Here is a 22,592-nt window from a genome sequence, read left to right as displayed (position 1 = left end):
TAATGAAAATTCATAAATAGGCCCACCTTTTACCAGGTTCCCTCTGCCCAGCCAGGAAAGTTGTTTCATGCACATGAAAGTTTGCCCTTATGACCAGCTATCACATATGCGGGGTGGTAATTTAGAATAACAAAAAAATAAGTGAAGAAACATAACTTGGCCATTTAAACTGGTATATTTAGAATCCAAACTGGTATATTTAGAATCAATAGCTACACTTCTAACATTTTTGTTGCACAAGGCAATTTGTGTGATATTGTATGTATTATTCATTTTATTTTATTTTATTTTATTTTATTCACATTATTTTCTTGAGATTTTTGTATCAGGACACAATGTAGCATAAATGTTTCTAATTACACACATGTTGAAAAACAAGTCGTTCATTTATTTACACCTACACATTAGTGGCATTCAATTCATGATAAACATAGGTATTTTGATCCTAAGGCACGTTTTCATTGTGTTTGTGTTAGGCGTAATGGCTTTGTGCTGTCAAAATTAGACTATAGGCATAAACATTCACAAAACAAATTGATTAATATCAGCCCCTAATGGAAACAATGATTCATTCATAGGACTGCCCTATTTGACCAAACTGATGAATTAAGGGCCAAAAACATACATTTTCAGGGTGTTTTTAACATGCTATAACAATCAAGTCTAAAGACTTGTACAGAGTCAATTTATGCATTCTATAACAAATCATTAAATTAAAATTACACAAAAAGTAAACATTTGAGCAAAATTTCCACATTTACTCAAGAATTTGAATAATTAGTCTTTGAAGTTTTTGTGACTCGATTGTCAGAAAAACATGTTAAAAATGCATGTTTTTGGCTCTTTTTTCAAGAAGTTGATAAAATGGTGAACTTTTTCTTTTTTCTTTTATCTCCAGTTAGTAATTAAATGAATGATTAGGATTGAGCTATGTTTCATTTGGCAGAACATGATAATATTTTTTTAATCCTCAAAAAATTAGTGCTGTATTTTTCTTAGACTTCTCCGTAGTCCACTTGCCCATTTTGCATGCTCTGGCTATTACATTTAAGCATAAAACTCTGATTTATATTGATTTGTGTGCAACTGATAGATTTTCACATCTGTATCTGATCTTTTCAGTCACCGCACTCCCTCTGTTTGTTGGCTTCCCAAGTGGACTACTGACTTTGCCTTGCGGTTAAGATTTTTAACACGAGACTCTATGGAGAGTTAGGCCAATTTCTGGCCTAACTAAAATTGGCCATGATGTAATGCATCTTTAAATGGGTCTGCCTTGTGATTGGTCGCCCATATCTCGCTATGGTTTAAATCTTCCGGGCCCGCGCCATTACCATTGACTACACCGTACACAACTGCCTGTGGTATTTGCGGCGCTTTTGTGTTGGCGCGAAAGTTAATCTCTCATCAAACATCTAGCGCGTCTTGTACTATACCATGTTATACCATCTGTTAATGAAGATGATGTTGTTGATCTTATCAATAAGTCTGCTAACAAAAGTAGTCTTTTGGATCCAATACCCACTTGGTACATCAAGCAAAATATGTCTGTTTTTGTACCTGTAATCCACCGTATTATTAATGTTTCTCTTACCACAGGGGTATTTCCAGACGCACTCAAGCAAGCTATTATTAACCCATTGATAAAGAAGCAATCCCTGGATCCAAATGTTATGAAAAACTATCGTCCTGTCGCAAATATTCCGTTCATTTCAAAACTGATCGAGAAATATGTTTTCAGATGCATCAATGCTCATATTGATAAGTACAATCTTGGTGAAGAATACCAGTCGGCCTATCGCTCTCTGCATAGTACAGAGACAGCGCTTCTCCACGTCAAGACTAACATCATGCAGTACCTTTACAACCAGCAAGCTGTGTTTTTGGTTTTACTAGATCTGTCAGCTGCATTTGACATGGTAGAGCATAGTGTTTTGGTTCATCGTATGGCTAATGAAATCGGCCTAAGCGGAACTGCACTAGACTGGTACAAGTCATATTTTACCAACAGAACCACCAAAATTTGTATCAATGGTACTTTTTCTGATCCTCATCAGATGTACTATGGCCTTCCACAGGGTTCCATCGTTGGTCCAGCATCATTCAGAATTTACATCATCCCGGTTGGTCGTATTATCAGGAAGCATCAAATCCATTACCATATGTATGCCGACGACATTCAGCTCTTTTAAAATTTCAATCCTTCTGATCCGATTTCCATTCAATGTGCTCTGTCAAGACTCTCAAACTGCATTAGCGAGATAAAACTGTGGATGACTAACAACATGTTGATGCTGAACGATAACAAAACGGAGGTTTTTATCGCTGCTTCACCAAACAATAGGCGCAAGTTACCATCAAATATTCATCTTCAAATTGATAATAATGTTATCATTCCCTCTGACACTGTTAAGTAATCTGGGTGTCCTCTTTGATGGTCAGCTTTCCATGTCAACCCACATTACAAGCTTGTGTAGTAATGTCACTTACCATCTTCGTAACATAACACGATACGCCGGTTCTTAGACAGAGACACATGCCACCACATCGTTAGGTCGTTAATTCTATCTCGTCTCGACTATGCAAATGCAGTTCTACTTGGAGCAAATACAACTGACATCGCGAGACTTCAGAGACTGCAAAATTGGGCGGCAAAACTAATTTTCTGTGCAAAGAAGCGTGATCATGCAACACCGCTCATCAAAGAGCTCCACTGGCTTACTATCAAGAACAGAATAACATTCAAAATCCTTGTCATTGTTTTCAAGTGCCTAAATGGCTTTGCTCCATCATACCTTGCCTGCAACTTGTCTCTGTACTCACCTACACGAACTGGCTTACGATCTTCAACTGACACTACCAGACTCACTGAACAAACTTACACACCTCGCACTCTTCAATCTGCTGCCGACAGATCATTCGCATATGTTGCTCCTCGGTTGTGGAACACTTTACCACCTGCTCTGCGCTCTGTGCCATCACTTCAAATGTTTAAGAAAGGACTTAAAACACACCTTTTCACACAATGATTTTCTCTTGTTCCACATTATTTGCTTGCTTTTATTTTTGTTTGTTATTTATTATATAGTGTATCATCACACACGCTGTGATATCTATGAAACAGCGTGTCATAAATAATTTGTATGTATGTATGTATGTACTTGTGGTTAATGGACTGATAAACAAGTATGCTTGACAGTGTGTTTTTAGAGAGCAAAGTCCCGGGGTAAAGTTCTGCTTAAAATTCAAAGTCCATAGTCGGATTTTCGGGTTCGCTATCAATAAACTGGTAGATTCCAAAATCAGAATTGTTCAGTATTAAAGTGAGCCATTATAATTATGCAAGATAATGTTGCATTCAATTACTTTTATTGTAACTAATCATCTGATATTTTTAACTCTTTATGACCATTTTACTATTGAACACTTTAATTTTAATAAACATGTATAATTGAGTTCAACGAAATGGGTTCATCATGACTAATAATAACATATTTTTAATAAAATTCGACTATGGCATAGTCTATATTTTTCTGGAATGAGGAGTAGTGATTAACAATACAGATAGATAATGAAGTAGCTGGGCAGCAGTGTACCTCTGGGGCAGCAGCAAAATGAATCTGGTACTGTATTTATCATGTTTATCGTGAGTCTGACACAAATATTAGATGCACTTTGAATCCTAGATATTCACCCATTGCATGGTTCTGCCATATGCGAGGAGAGCCTCTATCTGGCAGCATGCATGAATGGGAATTAAACCAATCATATAACATTGCAAAAGTTATGTAATTCTTCCTTTCATGTCATGCCAGTTCGAGGCTCTCCTTGCATCATGGCAGAACCGTGCAATAAGTGATTGGATTTGGTATTTAATCTGTTTTAAAGTCTCGGACAAATCTTCTCAATAATTACCTCTCCGATGGACTTGTCGTTCTTGGTTTCAATGATTGATATAGAGCGGAAGGCCACGATAGCAGACTCTGGTTCTAAGAATGAAGAGCGGCTGAACTGTACGGTACCATCGCTGACTGGTAAACCATGCGCCTCACAAAACTCTGTTGCCTGCAAGAAAAAAAAGCATAATTTTTAAAGTGATTAGAAGCAAGAAGTTTACAGAGCCCTCATAAATTCAATCCAACTCTATTATGTCTTTGGGGCAAAAATCTGGACCCTAAAGAAAAATGAGAACTGGCTCTTGATATTTTAAATGAAGTAAAATTATTGTACAAGTATATCAGGGCTAGGCGAGATCTGAAACACCAAAATCAGGGAGTTCCTGTGGATGAAATTGGTTTTATTTAATAACCAGCAGTCACCTTTGTACCATTTCAGAACAGTATGGCACAATGGTAAGTCCATTGACTCTGGTGCAAGAGGTCACATGTTCCATTCCCGGTGGAGGCAAACTTCTGAATCAATTATCTGCTCTCTCCATTACTGCATTTGAATTGTGGGGAAGATGCATTAATGACAACAAAGAACTCACATACACAGTGGGAGCTAGTAGCCTAATGAATAGAGCATCCATCTAGAGATCGGAAGGTTGTGGGTTCGATTCCTATTCCGGCACTTTCCCTTGATTTTTTCAAGTTGAGTTGTGTGCCAGTGGGGATTTGCGTTTATTTGTTGTCTTGTTTAATTGTATAACACTTTGGGCTAGTAAACTGTTCATTCTTTCTTATTAATTATATTCAGTTCCCTCTTGTAGCGAGCAATTGGTTCCCCATTGTGTTTATTTTTTGTTCTTGAGCAGGATGCGTAGACCCAATACCTACTTTACTTTTCTGTAGGGGCCTTTATTAAGTTGAATACCACATATCATGTATAACAAATAAAAAAATTACAACACCACATCAGACTCATTCTTATAGACGAATCCAACGAGCCAAGTCATGGTCAGCATTTGGTCGGCTATATTTGGGTACCCGCATGCACCAAACAGGTGTTGTGAGAACCCAATTGGGTGGATTAAACCCGCTTAAAATTCGATGTTAGATTCTTTTGTGTTGTAAACTGTCATCATTCTTTTGTCTACGTGTTACACAGGTTATAGAATGCAGTTTATAATACCCTTCAAGGCCGCATCATACCACATTTTAGGTGGGATAGTTGGGTACCCGTCGCGGCTAATAGCTGCCATTGAGGAGCAGGAATGCATGAAATTGGATTCGTCTATACACAGATTCTCTGCATCTTACTCTACCTACCTCGGCTTCTCCTTCAAACGCAAGAAGCCGTATGAGATCTTCCAGTGGGAACAGGGTAGTTCTAGGCCCTCTGTAGGCCTTGCTCATGACGAGTATAGCATTGTTACGCATCTGTGTGAAGTAGCGATGCATACTGCATGCGTTCAAGTAGGATGCCGATCTGAAGTAAGAAATGTTGGATGGCACTTTCATTATACGCAACATATCAACTGTTTCTATTCTCTACATAATATTTAAATAGAGAATTTTGCAGAGTGAATTTTAGTAGAAATAAACATTTTGAATTAAATGACCCCAAACTGAAGGATTAGGGGTGATGCAATAATTATGTGTACCCGCGGACAGCTGTTCGCTGCTTTCGCATTGTATGATAAGAGAATTTAAGGTTTTTAATTTGGGTTCCCAAAAGCTTGCATGTATAAAGGGAGGTGGGCAAAGATTTTTTTGCTCATCAAAAGAGGGAGCAAAGGTTTTCTGGCACATCAAAAGGGAGGAAAAGATTTTTGGCACAGACGAAGGGGGTGAGGGGTAGGGTGGAGAGAGGCAAGCAATTTTTAGCAGACCATTTCGAGAATTCATCATCCGGGGATACACACAATTATTACATAGCCCCAGATTAAGAGTGCTCAAATTTCAAGTATATTTCAAGTCATATTTTCTAAATTATTTCTGATCACAGATCCTGAATCAAATGTCTCAAAATTCAAGGTGTCAAAGATGTAATAAAGTTCAGTATTAGACTACAGGAATCAAAGTTAATTCTACATACTAAACTTGACACGATGGCAAATTTGCAAAAATCAAATGATTCATCCTCCTTCTTCAACTAAAAATAACAGCACCAGCATATTATTTGATAGATACATGCATTACCTAACAGTACCACAGAATTCTATACCATTTTCCAAGAAGTTACAAATCGCTTCGTGTTTGCTCAAAGGGCTAGCGTACACATGTAAGCCTCTAAAGATGCAGCATAAAAAAGTTGCCTCAATGCGTTGACATCACTGCCACATCAGGGTGAAAAATGGTATACCTACAATCATATGCCTCTTAATGAGAGTTTTTGTGATACAAGATGAAAGGCAGACACCCTCCACAATACATTATTTGGAGTTTGAGCAACTATACTACTGATACAGGTGGCTGTACAAACATGTATTATTGTAAGACCAATCTGTTATAATCTTTTTGTGGAGGGTGTCTGCCTTTCGTCTCTTTTGTCATTAAGAAGAGGCTTGCAGATGGAATTCAATGGTATTGGTTCTTTCTTCAATAATAAGTAATAAAGAAACAGGTTATGGTGATGCCTGGAAAATTTATAATATACCAAGTTTACACAATTACCTGACAAGTTTGAAGAACTTGACATAATTATTAGAGTTGACAGCAGAGAATGTCTTGATAGCAAATTTGACATTTTCAGAGCCTCTTACTTCTGGACGGTAATGCTGAACTTGTCTGAAAAGAGATGGGAAAATAAGAAAAGAAACAAAGTTAATTTTTAAATTCAGTACAATAGTTTGTTCTCGTGATGAGTTATACACTCTAATCCGACCAGTCCAAATGGGACAATTTTGACAATTTTGAGAATCAGTTGTATTTACTTAAAGAATATAATTATTACGAAAACAGTTTTGAGATGAATTTGGTCGAATCAGTTTTGTTTTTTATATCACACTGAGAACTAACATAAACTTTGATAAGTTGGCCTCATAATCTCTTGTAGTGTATATGCTTCTACACTTTTAAGTGTAGAAGCATAGACATGGGGAAAAGACTGTTACAATGTATCTCAAGTTAATTTCTTTCTTTTGCCTCAAAATGCCCTCATTTCATTATTTCAATATTTGTGCTCATTCTGCACAAGCAAAGGTGACAGATAGTAACATGTTGATTGAACATTTATTCACTATGGTATTGACATTAGGGACCGTTCACAAACACTTGTGGTGGGGGCTGACCCTCCTAAGGGGGGGGGGGCCTGAAAAAAATGACCACAAATTTTCCTGGGAAAATTGAGTTTATATGCTTTTCTATACATACATCATACATACATATATCATCATTTTATTTCATTCAAATCAGCATACAAAATATATATAAAAGACACAAAATTTGAATGAGGAGATGCTCAACAGGCCCAAAGGCCTGAAGCGAGCACCCCCTTACATTGCCCTAAGTTGCAACATACAATTACACAAACTTAACAAATAAAAGAAGAAAAAAAGAAAGAGGAGAAGAGCATGCAAAGAAAGAACACATTTTTATATAAATATTTATAACATTTCAATAAATAGACATTCCACTTGGGTTGACCCATAATTTCCACGTCAAAAGGGGAGCCCTGAAATTTTTGAGATCTCAAAAGGGGGCCCGAAAAATGTTTGCGATAAATTTGTTTTGCATCAGGCCCCCCCACAAGTGTTTGTGAATGGTCCCTTATTATACTTCTTTTATTCATGTCTTATTTACTAACTTCTTTTACGATTCTGCCTTAATATAAGGCAAAATGCTATCTATATTGTATATGCCAAGTCTGACACATGCCTCTTGTTGACGAATGTTAACATTAATGCACAGCTGTAGAAGGAAATCCGGTTTGCTCTTTCATCAGAAAAAATACCATGAAAATTGAGTAATTCCCGCCTTTTTTCTTTACAGGCCACACAAAGCACCTTTACTACTGAAGCTTCAGTATTACCATAATTGGGCTACACAGGACAGATCAATCAAGTATGGTAATGACCTCATTGCATCTTTTAGTCTCTAAAAGTGGCAACACTGCACGACAGGTGAAAATTTAGGGAATCCCCTTCTAAATGGGTGACTGGATTATGACCTTGAATCTACAATACTAGTATACAGAATCTGTTCAAAACTGGTAAACTGTGACATTATTTGTATAGCAAATTTTGAAAACACCTTTGGCGAAATGCGAAATATAAATATAATGGTATATTTAAAAAAAGAAATAACAAATAACACAATAAATTTATACCAGGAACTTTTGGTCTTTTGAAACTTGTGAGTGAATGCCATTTTAATGACTAGTATTCTTTTATGTGTGTTCTTGGTTATTTATTGTGTAATATCCTTCTTTTTTTATCCACCATTGCTCTAAACTGTGATAAAAATCACCTTTATTTTATTTGCTGTGATTTCCGTCTATACAACTTGAAAGTACATGAAAACAACCCCTCTACAACTGAATATTGAATTCACAATGTGAAAACTTTATAACTGCAAAACTCATCTTGCAAGGGGTTTCCAAGCAAATGCTTGCACCAAAGTGCATTTTGTTTCAGTACTAATCTGGCATGCAATTACGGAACAAGCCAAAACACAATAAACCAAGATTTAAGGACTAATTTAGACATGCTTATGCAAGGATTATGCAGAAACATACACTTTGCAAGTAGAACATCATTTTCACATGATCATGCAATTGCCTACTGAGCATGGATTTGTTGAACAATTTAGAACAAGTTTGTTGTCAAAATATGTTATTTTCAACTGATATTTCATACTATATTATAAGAATTTAATTTCTCCATGTATAAATCTTATTTAACCTTATAACGTTACAAAATGACATACAAATATGAAAGAATTGGTCTGAAACCAACAACAACAACAACAACAACAACAACAACAACAACAACAACAACAACAACAACAACAACAACAACAACAACAACAACAACAACAACAACAACAACAACAACAACAACAACAACAACAACAACAACAACAACAACAACAACAACAACACACCATCTACCAGAAAAGCCTGAATGGCTGAAACTCTTAAAATAGCCTAACTTTATTTTAAGTGCAAATTTTCTGTTATATGTGACCCGGCAGCACAAATGAGCCGTAAATTCCCTAAATTGTATTCTGAGTTACGGTGTAAAATGTGTACGAAGGTCGTATTCATCGGTAACTTAAGCTGGCCCGACATCGATCTCATTTTGATAGTGAAACACTAATCAATTATCCTATTGTTGAAGTGGATAATAAGCTTCTACCTTAGATGGCTATAGAACTTTTAATAGCTCTGGTCTGTTTGCTTTTGCTAAATCCTGTTCAAGTGGTGGGTCACCAGGCATTGTATTTTGTATAGGTATGCATAACCAACAATTAACAATGAGAGAACCTTCTCAAACCTCGTTGACTTGGGGATGATTTGAAATGACCGCCAATTATGACTGTTTGATATTTATTGCCAGCAATGTGGAAAAAGAGACATGTAGAAACGAAATAAGCTATAATTTTGTTGAAGGAGCAAAGTTTAACAAACCATAACCCCGCTTCTGGATATCGTTTGAAGTCAAATGATATACCATTTTAAGTTTATGATGTTTATTTTTAAACACACAAAAAAAAAATTGACGGGGAGGAATTTACGGCTCATTCGCCATAAACGGTCACATATATGCAATGAACAATACTTTTGTTTTTCAAAACCGAGCTACAGATCACTAAATCACAGGATGAATATTTAAATCTAATTGGCTTTGTTCCCTTATTATTAATTGGTTCATGTTGCACATGATTTATTTTCCTTGTTTGGCAAAACTGAGGTAAAATAACAATTCGTCGCTGTTTTGACATACTGTCGCATGACGATTTTTGGGCAAAATGAGTTAAATAAACTTCCAAAATATGTGAATGAAACTCTATACATTCCCAAAGTTTTGAGACCTAAATGTAATTAGTTAATGAGATATGGCACTAATTAGTGTGATACGACATGGTTTTTAAGTAACACGCCCAAAAAAGCCGTCATTCTGTATTTTGACATACAGTCGTATCATGATACGTCACCATAAGCCACCGTGTAACTGTAGTTGCCTATTATTTTGACATACTGTCATTATCACAATGTCGTATCATTACTAATACATAGGTTTTCAAATTGTGCATATTTTGGCATACTGTCGTATGAGTTTGCAGATTAATTACTTCTAATTAGTGAAGTTTGTATTGTGTTGAGAACAATTTGACAGATATATTATTGATTATATTCTTTGATAATAATAAACATATTTTACAATGGTGCTCTCCAGTGGGTCTTCAAAAATTGGAAAAAGTTTAAATGCTATTTTCTCAAAACGGCATTTTTCGTCATACGACAGTATGTCAAAACAGCAACGAATTAATGTCATTCAGAAATGCACCCAGATGTTTTGCAGATATTTGAAAGGATACTAGAAGTATCATCAATCAAAAATCAATGACATTTTATCTACAGATATATATAATTCAGAGAAAAATGATAATAAATAACCTTTAGACCAAAAAAAAAAAAAAAGGTTTGTCTCAGGACCCCGCGCGCATAGCTTTTAAAATGAGATTTAGCGCAGTGCATTTTTTTTTTGAATGATAAAACATTGTAGTTTACAAGAAAAATTACATTTTCGGCACAAACAATTGGCGATCATTTCTGACAAAATGTCAAAAATAAATACTCCAAGAACTGTATGACATGTTCGCTCTGAATACCGATCTGTTGAAACAGTATGCAAGTAACGGCTCTGCGAACAAAATAGCGGGACAATCGACTCTACTTGTAGATCTAGAACACGCCACTGGGAATTCCCCATGTGCAGAAATTTTACTGCTCGATGAGCGATTTCATCGGGGACTTCATATCGGTATACCAGAGAAAAGATCATCATTTAACTCATTTTCATGCCACGCCGAGTAAATATTGGAGTTTCCTCAACACATAAATGTCAACTTTTTGTACTCCTTACTTACGGTAATGTTTAAATGTAGGACAAAATAGCGGCGCACATCAATATTTGTGGTGCTGAATTTTGCACCAATTCATTGGCACTACTCACAACATTTACATTGTCACGTCGTGTGATCGAAATTTTTCAGAACTTGAATTATTTAGCATATTTTTAGCATAGGTTTGGGTTAAGGTTTTAGGTTAGGGGTTTTAGGAGGTGACGGTTAGCCTCCCAGAAACCGGGAGTAAGAACTACGTTTGCGTATGGCATGTTATTTGGGGTGGCGTTCTTGTCAAAACTAGAGCGGTTCTCGACTTGCGCGGTTCTCGACGCAAAGCGTCGGCCGCAATGCCTCCACCTTGACGCGTATCATTTTAACTGGTGCAATTTCACTAGGACCTGGCCATCTCTAGATGACAGTGTAGGTTTTAGAAAAGTGTAACAAATGAAAGATCCTTGACCCATTTTGTCTTCATCAAAATGGCTTGATTTTGGTACCAGAAGCAAGGAAGTATTTTGATACTATCCGAGTGGAATGTAAGGCCAAAAATGACCTTCCAAAAAATTTAACTTTATATGTTGACTGTACCCACCAAGTTTCATGTCCATACGACAGTTTTAAGTTATTTGACCTCAGATGACCCCTGGGTGACCGGGATGACCCCAAAATGACCGTCAAAAATTTGACTCTAAATGTTGACTGTATCCACCCAGTTTCATGCCCATACAACAGTTTTAAATTATTTGACCTCAGATGACCCCTGGGTGACCCCTGATAACCCAAAAAAGACCGTCCAAAATTTGACTCTAAATGTTGACTGTACCCACCAAGTTTCATGCCCATATGACAGTTTTAAGTTATTTGACCTCAGATGACCCCTGGGTGACCCCGGATGACCCCCAAAAGACTGTCCAAAAATTTGACTCTAAATGTTGACTGTACCCACCAAGTTTCATGCCCATACGACAGTTTTAAGTTATTTGACCTCAGATGACCCCTGGGTGACCCCGGATGACCCCAAAATGACCCTCAAAAATTTGGTTCTAAATGTTTACAGTACCCACCAAGGTTCATGCCCATACGACAGTTTTATGTTATTTGACCTGATGACCCAGGCTGGGTGACCCCGGATGACCCCAAAATGACCCTCAAAAAATTTGGTTCTAAAATGTTTACAGTACCCCCCAAGGTTCATGCGGAATCATGCCCATACGACGGTTTTTGCTAATTTGACCTCAGATGACCCCTAGATGACCTTGGGTGACCTTGACCCACTAACCAAACCTACTGGAATTTGAAGACCGCCAATGACCATCCCTCCACCAAATTGCATCACTTTACATCTTATCAGTTCCGAGATATTGCACCCGCAAGCTCGGACGGACGGACGGACGGACAGATGGACGGACGGACGGACAACCAGGAAACATAATACCTCCGGTGGAGGCATAAAAAAAAAAAAACAGCATAGGACATAGCCTGTTTAAAAAAAAAAAAAAATTAAAAAAAAAGCATACCACTTTGCTTTTTAGCCAAAAGGTCCAGAGACAAACCCTTTTTTTTTTTTTTTTTGGCCTTAGTCAGGACTATATAAAGTTTGTTACATAATCCAAGGAATGGCAGGAGTGATTAGAAGTGCTGTCAGTGGCATAGCCAGCACTTTTTCAGAGGGTGGGCAAAGGAGGGCAAGACAAATTTTAAGGGGGCAAACATTGACGAAAATGGTCAAAAATGGGCTAAAAATCTTAAATATCGGGGCGGCCACCATCCCATCCCACCCCACAGGGGAAAAGACCTTTCACAGGGCGGTGGGCAGCCTTTCCCTTTGCCTCCCCCCTGCTACACCACTGTGTGACATCTTTAACTCTTGGATCATCTTACACTTCCCATAATGCATTTCTCCCATTTTAATTTCCTGTACTGATTTGCTATCTAGTGCATCATGAGCCGATAGTGACAAAATGGACCTCAAAGAACAGAGCACATCCAGATCTTGCAAAATATGTATATTTCTTAACGATCAACCCATAACCAGTCTATCACAATGAAAATAAAGGGAACCTATACAAAGTAATGGCAGTGTCATTTGACGAAATCAGGTGATACATATATTATTTTACAAAGGATTCTGGGAAGGGTAAAATTCGTTGATTTTGCCCTCAAAAAAAAAAAAAAAATCAACACTTTGCCCCCCAAAAAAAAAAAACAATTCCTGGTGCCGCCACTCAATGTTCCATGACCAGCAGCCAATCTATTAGTAAAGCAATGTTGCACGTGTGATTTCAACCAATGCATCCTGGGAATGTAAAGAAAGCCCTTTATCACATCTTGTATACAAATCACCACAAATGGCAAATTAGGTAATGTTGGGGAATTCCCTTTATGTCCACGATTGCTACACATGTAGAAACAGCCCACATTGACTTTGATGTTCCTGCTTAGCACAACACAGCAGAGGTAGGTGGGTGCAGTGGCCCAGCACTTGCCTTGTAGTCTTTGCAAACAGCTTTTTTTTGCCACCAAAGCTTAAGGTTCCACCAACATCAGAAATCACATCTTGTCACCAAACTTTCTGAGGTTCTAGCATACCTGTTTGGTCTGTTAGGGCCCTGGAACAGACCCAAGACTCAATGTGGCCAAGGCCTTACCTGTGCCATTACTGTATTTTTAGTTTGGACATGGGAAACTATCTATGCAACTTGCAAGTTATAGTGGCTACTCGGAAGTCTTGGATTGCCACAGGGATACAGTCAACTTAAAAGCAACCACAAGAACCATTTTCAGGTAATTGCAGCTTTAATTTATTTTATATAGCTTGTCTTAGCAATGGAACAGGGCAGGGCTAGCAAGGCTGACAAATGTGTGGCAGCCATCGGCCATCAAAATGTGGGGCGACCATCAAAATGTGGGGTGGCCATCAAAATGTGGGGTGGCCATCAAAATGTGTGGTGGCCATTAAAATGTGGGGTGACCATCAAAATGTGGGGCGGTCATCTAAATGTGGGGCGGCCATCAAAATGCGGGCGGCGGGGGTGGCCATCAAAATGTGGGTGGCCATCAGGGAGGTAAGGGTGGCCATCGAAATGAGGGGCAGCCATCAAAATGTGAAGCGGCCATCAAAATGAGGGCGGCGAGGGTGGCCATCAAAATATGTTATACAAATTAAACCACGGAGTGACCATTTAAACAAACAAACAAACAAACACACCCCAGCTAAGTTTGTGGTCTATGACCACAGTTTGGGTCTAGTAGTAAGTATTATTTGAAACATGTAAATATGTTGTATGCTGTGATGCATAATGTTGCATTGTATTTATCAATGTTTACTCACCACACTGTTCTCTTTGAACCAACATGGAATGTTTCTGGTGTTTGATTTCAACCTAAAAAATGTCAAATTTTAAATTCTAGATTTTTTTGCTTTATGCAGATCATACGACAGGGTTCGAGGTTTGAGTACAGTTTTACTGCCAAAATGGGGGAAAAATGAAGTTCATGTTATCATAACATTATACATGTTTTCTGGACTAGAATTTTGTGCTGAGTCCATTTCTGAAGTTTTTAATACACAGGGTATCACCATTTTAAAGATATGTAACAAATTCTAAGCGCATGTTGTTTTTACGAAGAATGATATGAAAATGTTAACCAATCCTGGGAGTCTACTTGGAACACAACTGTATTTTTTAAAAGTTACAGAGCATTATTACTTCAGTTAAAGTTGTTTTGAATCTATAAATATGTTAAACAAACTATAAAGACTGCTTAAACACTGTTCTCATGTATGAAAATGAAATGATGTTGGTACTGAGGCCCCTGTATTCCGATATATTTAGTAAACATATAGCGGTCAGGTTTGGTGTCAAGACAATAAATCTATTGATGTCTAAACTCATAAAGAAATTATGTTCTTAAAGTGTTAATGTATAACTGATTACCTTTACACAATCTTAAAATGTTTATACTGAAGCATAGCACTTTATTCACCCCTGACATCAGAAATGGCTTGTTGATAGCGCAACTGAATATTGTGTGATCTAGCGGCACGGGCTGCATCAACTTTATTTTCTGATAAGTGGTTGATGTGATGAGCTGGTACAGAACTAAAGTTCTCTTCACCATACCACTTGACTAATACTTGTTTCAGTTTTCTCAGGATAGAACTTCTCAGATGTTCAGGTACATCAGTTGGGGAAATGACTTTAGCTGGATACCAGAAGCAACCATGCTTTGCCCATACTACATCTCCCGGTGTGAAAGATTCTTCATCATCGGTGGTCATATTATCATCAGATCATCCCTTTAAAATTACATATTTGAGGGCACAACATGAAAGGCATTGACTGTTCTTCCTGGAATAACTTTTATGGGTGTGACCTTTGGGTTTAAGGGGTTGATACATCAGAAAAATGGCATGAACCTCAAAATGGGGCAAAATCTAAGTCGTAAAAAAAATTATTTTGAAAAAAGTATACATGGCATCATTCCACAAATCTAATCGATTGTGGGGATTGGTAGAGTGCACAATCGATCAACTTTTCAGAGCTGTACCTCCATAAGTTTTTCCGAAATAATTTTTTTACAATTTGCCATATTTTTTTCACGCTTAGGGGTAGGGGTAACATTTTTGCAATTTTCTTCAATTTTTTTTTTTTATTATTAGTGTGTGGCAAATTGAAATATCATTAAAATGAGGGGTTAATGAGGTCTCTAGCCCCTTTAGATCAAATTTTATGGCGAAACTAAGATACAAATCTCTCGAAAATGACCTTTTTTGAGCTTCGTTTTTCACTTTCAAGTTCAACTTTATCCGGGTACATGGTATACAAAGTAAGCAATGAAATCAATTAAAAACAGTTTTATTTGAACAAATAAACCGTCAGGTAATACAAAATAACAGAGAAAGACAACATTTATCTATATAGTAGAAAATATGAGGGATTAAAATTAATGGTGAATTTTTTTTCACCTAAAACTGGTCATTTTCAGTAAAAAATGGCCATAAATCCATGTTTAACCCAAAAACGACTTAAGATACAGTATTCTAAGTTAGAAAAATTGAAAATTCAGACATTTTTACCTTAGAAATACTATATATGCTCATTTTTAGAAGTATTCTTCACACCTAAATATTTTTTTCACACATTTGGCAGTGAAACCGTACTCAAACCTCAAACCCTGTCATACCATCTGTACAAATTGGAAACCTGACACAAAAAGAATATTACCGGTATTGTTTAAATATTAATGATGCGCCAAATGAGCCAATCAATATCAAAGATCCATTGTGGAGTTTTTTATGAATAACTATTTAAAAATAGCTGTTGCATAGCGGTTGCATTTCATTGAGCGGGAGCCGGGATTGTATGCATCATCCACTTGACTAAAGGTTGTTTGTTATTGTGTCAATGAAATTAATAACAATGCAAACAATTTTAATAAATAAGCATGTTACAACTGAATGCAACATAATTTAAAAAGTTCACAAAAACAGAAGTAGCCGGGATGACTAAAATTTGCACATATTGTCATGACAATGATGTCATTTTTGATGAGTTGTACTCATTTGCTAAAAATACACACTAGGTTGGGGTACAAATAAACGGGCAAATTTCAGGTTTATCAGTAACTCAATGAATATCAGTGCTGTTTCTTGTTTACTCTTAAAGGCCTATTCAGTGATCCCAGTGTAAGTGTAAACAAATTGAAAGTGAACTTAGATAAGTTATTCAAATTGTCATTAAATATTTTTGAAAAAAAAAATTGGCAAAAAACAATGAAAACAGCAGTATCGACAAAGTTGAAGCCCCATTCAAAATACATGTAGCTAATTTCTCTACAAATTACACATTTGTGTAAAATGTTCTCTCTTTAATACATGGTTTTCAGTTTAACCACTAGCAGGCTATGTTATCACATCTATGACGGTAACAAAGGTGTCAAAACCTGAATTTTGATGATTTTTATGATCTCCTGATGAGCAAATCACTGAATGGGCCTTTAATTGTTTTCCTGGTTTTATGTATGTATGTTGCTTTTAAAATGTGTACAGCATAGGACTGATACTTTTTTCACTTCAAGGCTATATGCTATCAAACTGGAAGTACACACAATTTTCAACAAGAAAATTGACAGACCATGTTCCAATATGGTGTGATCGGATATCGATTTTTTTTTCAGCTTTGGAGAACCACTGCACCTATTCTGAGGTGCTAGGATCACTCACAGTTAATTTGAAAAAAATTGGAAAAAAAATTATGAAAATATTACAGTTTGTTATCCTTAATATGCAAACCATTAACTAATGTTTACCTCTTCATCTATCACATACTATAGATGCATTGGTTTTCCATGCATTTATAATATATGTGATAGATGACTTTGTGGTTTACATATTAAGCTTTTTATATTAAAGTTAACAAACTGTAATTTTTTCGTAATTTTTTTCAAAGTAACAATGAATGATCCTAGAAGCTCAAAATAGGTTTAGGGTTCTCCAAATCCGCCAAAATTTTTTCCCCCAATATTTCTTTACCGATATCCAATTTGATACCAATATAAAAACTACCAGGCGGATACAATATCTGATCGGATTATCGGTTGAGCCTAGTTAATGGGACACACTCTTATCGTTCCATTTTTTGTTAACTTTTTTATTCCAGTGCTACCACTAAGACCAACCCATCATCATCAGCATGAGATTGCTCCTCATCATCGGTATACCAATCTTCTTCATTGAATCATGCTTCTTGCTACTAACGAATGGATCACAAGATTCAAACCAACTCAACTACTGCAATGATACAGCCTGTGCTTACGAAGTACCAGCCGATTATGCCGACTGTAGGAGCCGAAACTTGGTCAACATTCCACCGCAATGTAGCAGTGCTGTTTATCTCGACATTAGAAAGAATGACTTGCATTATATAGGGAACACATCATTCTCTAAATTCAAAAATCTGAAATTCTTGTATATTGATGGAAACCACATTAAGAATATCACCCCACGAGCATTTGCAGAATGTACATCCCTGCGAAGACTTTTCCTACAAAATAATCCAATTTTTCTCGTTCGAAGCGAAGCCTTTGCTGGCCTAGTAAACCTGCGTGAATTGTACCTGAATTCAGCCGAATTGCAAATAATCCAACCGCATGCCTTTGATGATTTGAGAACCTTGCAAAACTTGTACCTAAGTGATAACAAGCTCAACTCGCTCCCTCCAAATCTTTTACAGAATCTTGAAAATCTGGAAGTTCTAACCTTGGCAAATAACAAATTGAACACCCTAGATGACAACATTTTCCAGGGCCTGATTCGATTGCAGTACCTAGACCTCAAACAGAATGGGCTTACTGCTCTTCCGAACGGGTTATTCAACGGCATGCCCATTCTGAGCCGTCTCACCCTGTCATATAACTCCATTCATATCATTGAGAAAGGAGCCATCGATTTCAATCAGCTTTCCAGGCTTGATACACTTGATATTCGCAACAATTCCATCACCACACTGAGAAACGTTTCCAAAAACCTTCCTTCCATTCCAAAACTTTACCTAGCAGGTAATCCAATCAACTGCACCTGTGACATCAATGGCCTTCTCTTATGGTATCAACGCCACCCCAACAATGCCAATGAGTCGGGTGCCTTTGTTATCTGTCACAGCCCACCCATGTATGCTGGTCAGCTCGTACGCGACGTCATAAATGTAACCCTGCCTTGTGAAAGAATCCCTGAACAAATTTCTCTAGCTCCTCACTATAAGACCATGCCTCTCAGTTTACCTAATGTGGACACCAGCTCTACTCGGTTGATTGATACTAACATACCCCTTAAGAAAGAAAAAGAGCATTTTCAAGATGAGAAACACCAAACCCCGGCGTCAAATCCTTATATGCACATTGCAATAGGCATACCTGTCCTCACTGCTGTTGTTATCATAATAGTTTTACTAATTGTGTTCAAAAAGTGCAATGCTCGCCACACTGCAACAGAGAAACCATCTATACACATCACCCCTAACCCCTTACACCAAAATGCGCGTACACCTACCAGTGACTATGAACCCCTCTATGAACCTATTGCAGGAGATGCTAAGGACCCACCGTCGAGCGATCCAGATCAACATTCAATCAACATGAATCCACAAGCACCACCTTCTAACAATAAAGGTGATTTCAATTCACAGCCTCCTCTTCCATCTGAAATTCCACCAACGATTCAACAACCAATTATATCCGCCTCCGGTTACATTTCCCTCCCATCCCTGATGACACACCTATCTGTGCCTACCAGTAATACAGCCACACAACAACACAGTCCCTTAGCAACACCATACGCTGTCAATCTTATTGGTCAAGAGGTGTCAACAGAGATTGATTGTAACAATAATACTCAGAATTTTCCATTGACATCTCACCACCATCCCATAGCTACACAGGCCTCGCCAGTGCTCCAGCCTGAAATACTACAAAATAACTCGTCACACTCATCCTGTGTGCCTCAACAATCCAAACTCAATACACATCCAAAGCAACCCAATTTGTGCCTGAAGGTCAGCCAGTCCTTTCATTTTGCCGATAACATATGACAGAGAAAATAAGCCCTGAACAAGGTTTTATCAATTGACGCGATTCCAAATACAGCGCCACCAACGACGGCAGTGAAAATTGCCATTTCCGTGTCTGGGGTCGACATCCTTTTCATCAACCATAGCTGACCATGTTTGTGATTATTACTCTAAAAACACAATGTTTTATAGTACTTTTTGAAAAATTTTAATTTTTTCTGTGTTGAAATGAAATATTGCAGTTTGATATTCACAGATGTCCTTTTCTAAAACCCGCAAACTTGATGTTGATACTAGGTGTTTCCTTTTTGTTATACATTTTCTAAAACCGCCCTTTTTTGTTTTTAAACTTTACTGAAGCTTTTCAGCCCGATACTGCATGAGCCTAGTCAATGCGGAGTAGGCCTAGGCCTGTCCTTTTTTAATGGAAAACGCATAGGTTTTATTTTGGTTATTAGAATAAATTGTTTTAATTCTGTCTGAATTTATTGTTTGTTCAATACGATAATAATATAACACTAGCATACTTAAGAACATCCATACTATAGGTGTTGCGTTTTTGTAATCGGCCTACATTTTCTAAAAATGTTTTTTTTTTTGCACGAAGACGCATAGCGGCCCGCCGCGCGGGATAGGCCTACAGCAAAGAAATAGTCAAGTAAATTTAAAAAAGATTCTTAATGTCTCATTACTTATAAACATGCATCACATTGGTTTGCCGTTTTTGTTATTATATTACTGTAATTGTTTGATTTGTCCTTATTTTATTTTTAGCCTAAATTTGTATTTTTTAATTATATTAGGCCTACTATCAAACATTAAAAATTACGATCATAATAAAAACACTTTGTAGGCATAGCCTACCGCATAAAAATAACATTTATTTTTGTTAATATTTCAATTTGAGACTTTAATGCCTAAGTTCAGCAATACCTCAGAGTTCTAGCATTATAATAAAGATGAAGAAAGTTTCAAACTGCAAAAGAGTACATGAATTTTAAAAGATCATTATTTTAAGGCATATCAAGAAAATATGCATGAAAAAACTTCATAACTTTAGAACCAAGTAGGCCTATGCTAAACCGTTGGTGTTTTCAGTTTAAAATGATAGCCTGTACGTGTAATGTATAATAATTACAGTAACACAATTGTCAAAAATGCCTCCTTTGGCCCCCATGAACCAGATCGTGTCAGAATTAAAGTTTAAATTTGACAATTGTCATGCCCGATTTTAATATTAATTCATGTTTCTTTTTCATATTTTATTTTTACTTCCGCTTTCTTGCATGTCATACCATCTTTATTTCATCTTTCCCCTTTAATAATTCATAACCCAAGGAAATTTACTCTTAATGTAGGCATAGGCCTACTCCCAAATAGCACACGTTGGTTGGAATGAGGTTTTTTTTAGTCATATTATCGGTCGGCAACATTGAAAAATCAAAAACTTTTTCGACTAAATATTCAATTGGACAATTTTAAACACCTAGGCCTAGGCCTATACATGTTTTTTTTTTAAAGAAAAAGAAAATGAGAAAGATTAAAATCTTTCCCATTTTCTTTTTCTTTTTCATGAAATTATAAGTCAACACTGTGAAAAGAACTGAACTGTAGTGTAGCCCAACGGCATTGTGGACTTTGGCCAAATTGGAAAGGTTTAAATTCGGAGGGTCGACATTTCTTGCATAATAAATAATGGATCAGGCCCATGGATCAAGGACTCAACCTACAAAGTAAAGAGGTCAAATCTGAGGATGGACGCATTGTTTAGGTTAGGCCTGCTTCATTTGAGACTGAAGGGGCGAACCGGGACACCCCCCCCCACAAACACACCGATTTACGGTGAAGGATATACTGTACAATAAGGGACAATTTGCAGTTGATGTTTTTGACAAAAACAAGATAACTTAACATGCTTAACAAATAGTTTGGAGGCCATTATAGGCCTAAATGAAAATGAAAACGTGCCTATTCATACAGAAGGGTAGGCCTATTCGAGCCCCCGCACCAAATTTATTGAGGGGGCTGAGCCCCCAGCCCCCGGTTCATAAGCCTATGTAATTTTGTTGACAGAATTGCACCACGAGAGTTTATTTTTAAAATTAACAGGTTTATTAATTTTGTTTAGTGCAAGCATATATTTTCTCCCGACATTATACATTGGGGCCAAAGTGTTTTGTTTATAGGGCTATATAGAAGGAAATGGCTTCTAAATTTACGACCTTTCGTGATCATACAGTAGGCCTACATCATGCTACAAAGAGCGTTTCAAAACGTCCCACGAAAAATGCTTTAAAACAATTAATTCATATTTATTAAAGTTTGTAAAAAGGTTATAATTGTAAAACATCTATAGGCCTAGGGAAAAAAAAAAAAAAAAAAAAAAAATAAGACAAGCGTTCAAAACTTTTATGAAAACCAAAAGCTTTGATCTTAATCATGTATCACGCATGGTAATAATTATGGGAAAAGTTATCCAAACAAAGGCACGAATTTGTGTTTTAGAGATTAAATTTCCTGTTTGAAATTGTCTTGCATCAAAAGCATTTGCTATTAGGCCTACCCAAACTCGAAAATTGACATTTTGACATCGGGTTTATAGGCCTAGATGGTCGATCAGAGACATCAACATTTTTGATATCGAGTTTTAACCGTAGATGGTTGAATAGGAATAGAGTACATTTTAAATTCGAAAACGTTTTAATCGTATTAAAAAAAATGCTTTATTGAATATTTCGTTATTATAAATATTGAGAATTAGGCCTACTTTACTTAAAACAAACAAGGTTTAAAAATTGGTTTTTTTTAAGGATATATGCATGAGGGTCTAAGTAGGCCTATATCCCCAATCATATTTTTTAAGTCAAGTCTATTATAGGCCTACTTACAACAAAGCTTAAAGACCTGAAAGTATTTTCTTTTCTTGTAAACGAGAGCCTAAAGTATTTTCCCAAGCGCCTCGGAAAGTTAGGAAAAGTTTGATTTAATTGATGCCCATTATTTTGTGTGGGAATAGGCCTAACACTCTGAATATTCACAGAGGTAGGCCTAAACCATGACTGTCGAAATT

The 22,592-nt window shown here is 36.8% G+C and overlaps 2 protein-coding genes across 2 annotated transcripts in view; one reads left to right on the top strand and one right to left on the bottom strand.

Moving 5' to 3' along the window:
• Window positions 1-22,592, bottom strand: part of LOC140150021 (germinal-center associated nuclear protein-like) — a 177,576-nt gene that overhangs the window by 59,469 nt on the left and 95,515 nt on the right. The window contains exons 14-16 of the mRNA XM_072172025.1: window positions 6,558-6,671; window positions 5,211-5,370; window positions 3,916-4,065 (exon numbers count right to left, since the gene is read on the bottom strand). Coding sequence (XP_072028126.1) covers window positions 3,916-4,065; window positions 5,211-5,370; window positions 6,558-6,671 — 424 coding nt within the window. The remainder of the gene's footprint in view (window positions 1-3,915; window positions 4,066-5,210; window positions 5,371-6,557; window positions 6,672-22,592) is intronic.
• Window positions 13,385-19,621, top strand: LOC140150635 (uncharacterized). The gene is made up of 2 exons (XM_072172695.1): window positions 13,385-13,739; window positions 17,618-19,621. The coding sequence occupies exon 2, from the start codon at window positions 17,651-17,653 to the stop codon at window positions 19,541-19,543; it is 1,893 nt and encodes a 630-aa protein (XP_072028796.1). The 5' UTR covers window positions 13,385-13,739; window positions 17,618-17,650; the 3' UTR covers window positions 19,544-19,621.

Source organism: Amphiura filiformis, chromosome 4 (assembly GCF_039555335.1).
Source record: "Amphiura filiformis chromosome 4, Afil_fr2py, whole genome shotgun sequence".
Classification (NCBI taxonomy): Eukaryota; Metazoa; Echinodermata; class Ophiuroidea; order Amphilepidida; family Amphiuridae; genus Amphiura; species Amphiura filiformis.
This window is presented reverse-complemented; position numbering and strand designations above follow the sequence as displayed.

What these genes read in the sequence shown, in the direction of transcription:
- LOC140150635 (XM_072172695.1), top strand. Translation starts at nt 17,651, where the DNA reads ATGAGATTGCTCCTCATCATCGGTATACCAATCTTCTTCATTGAATCA.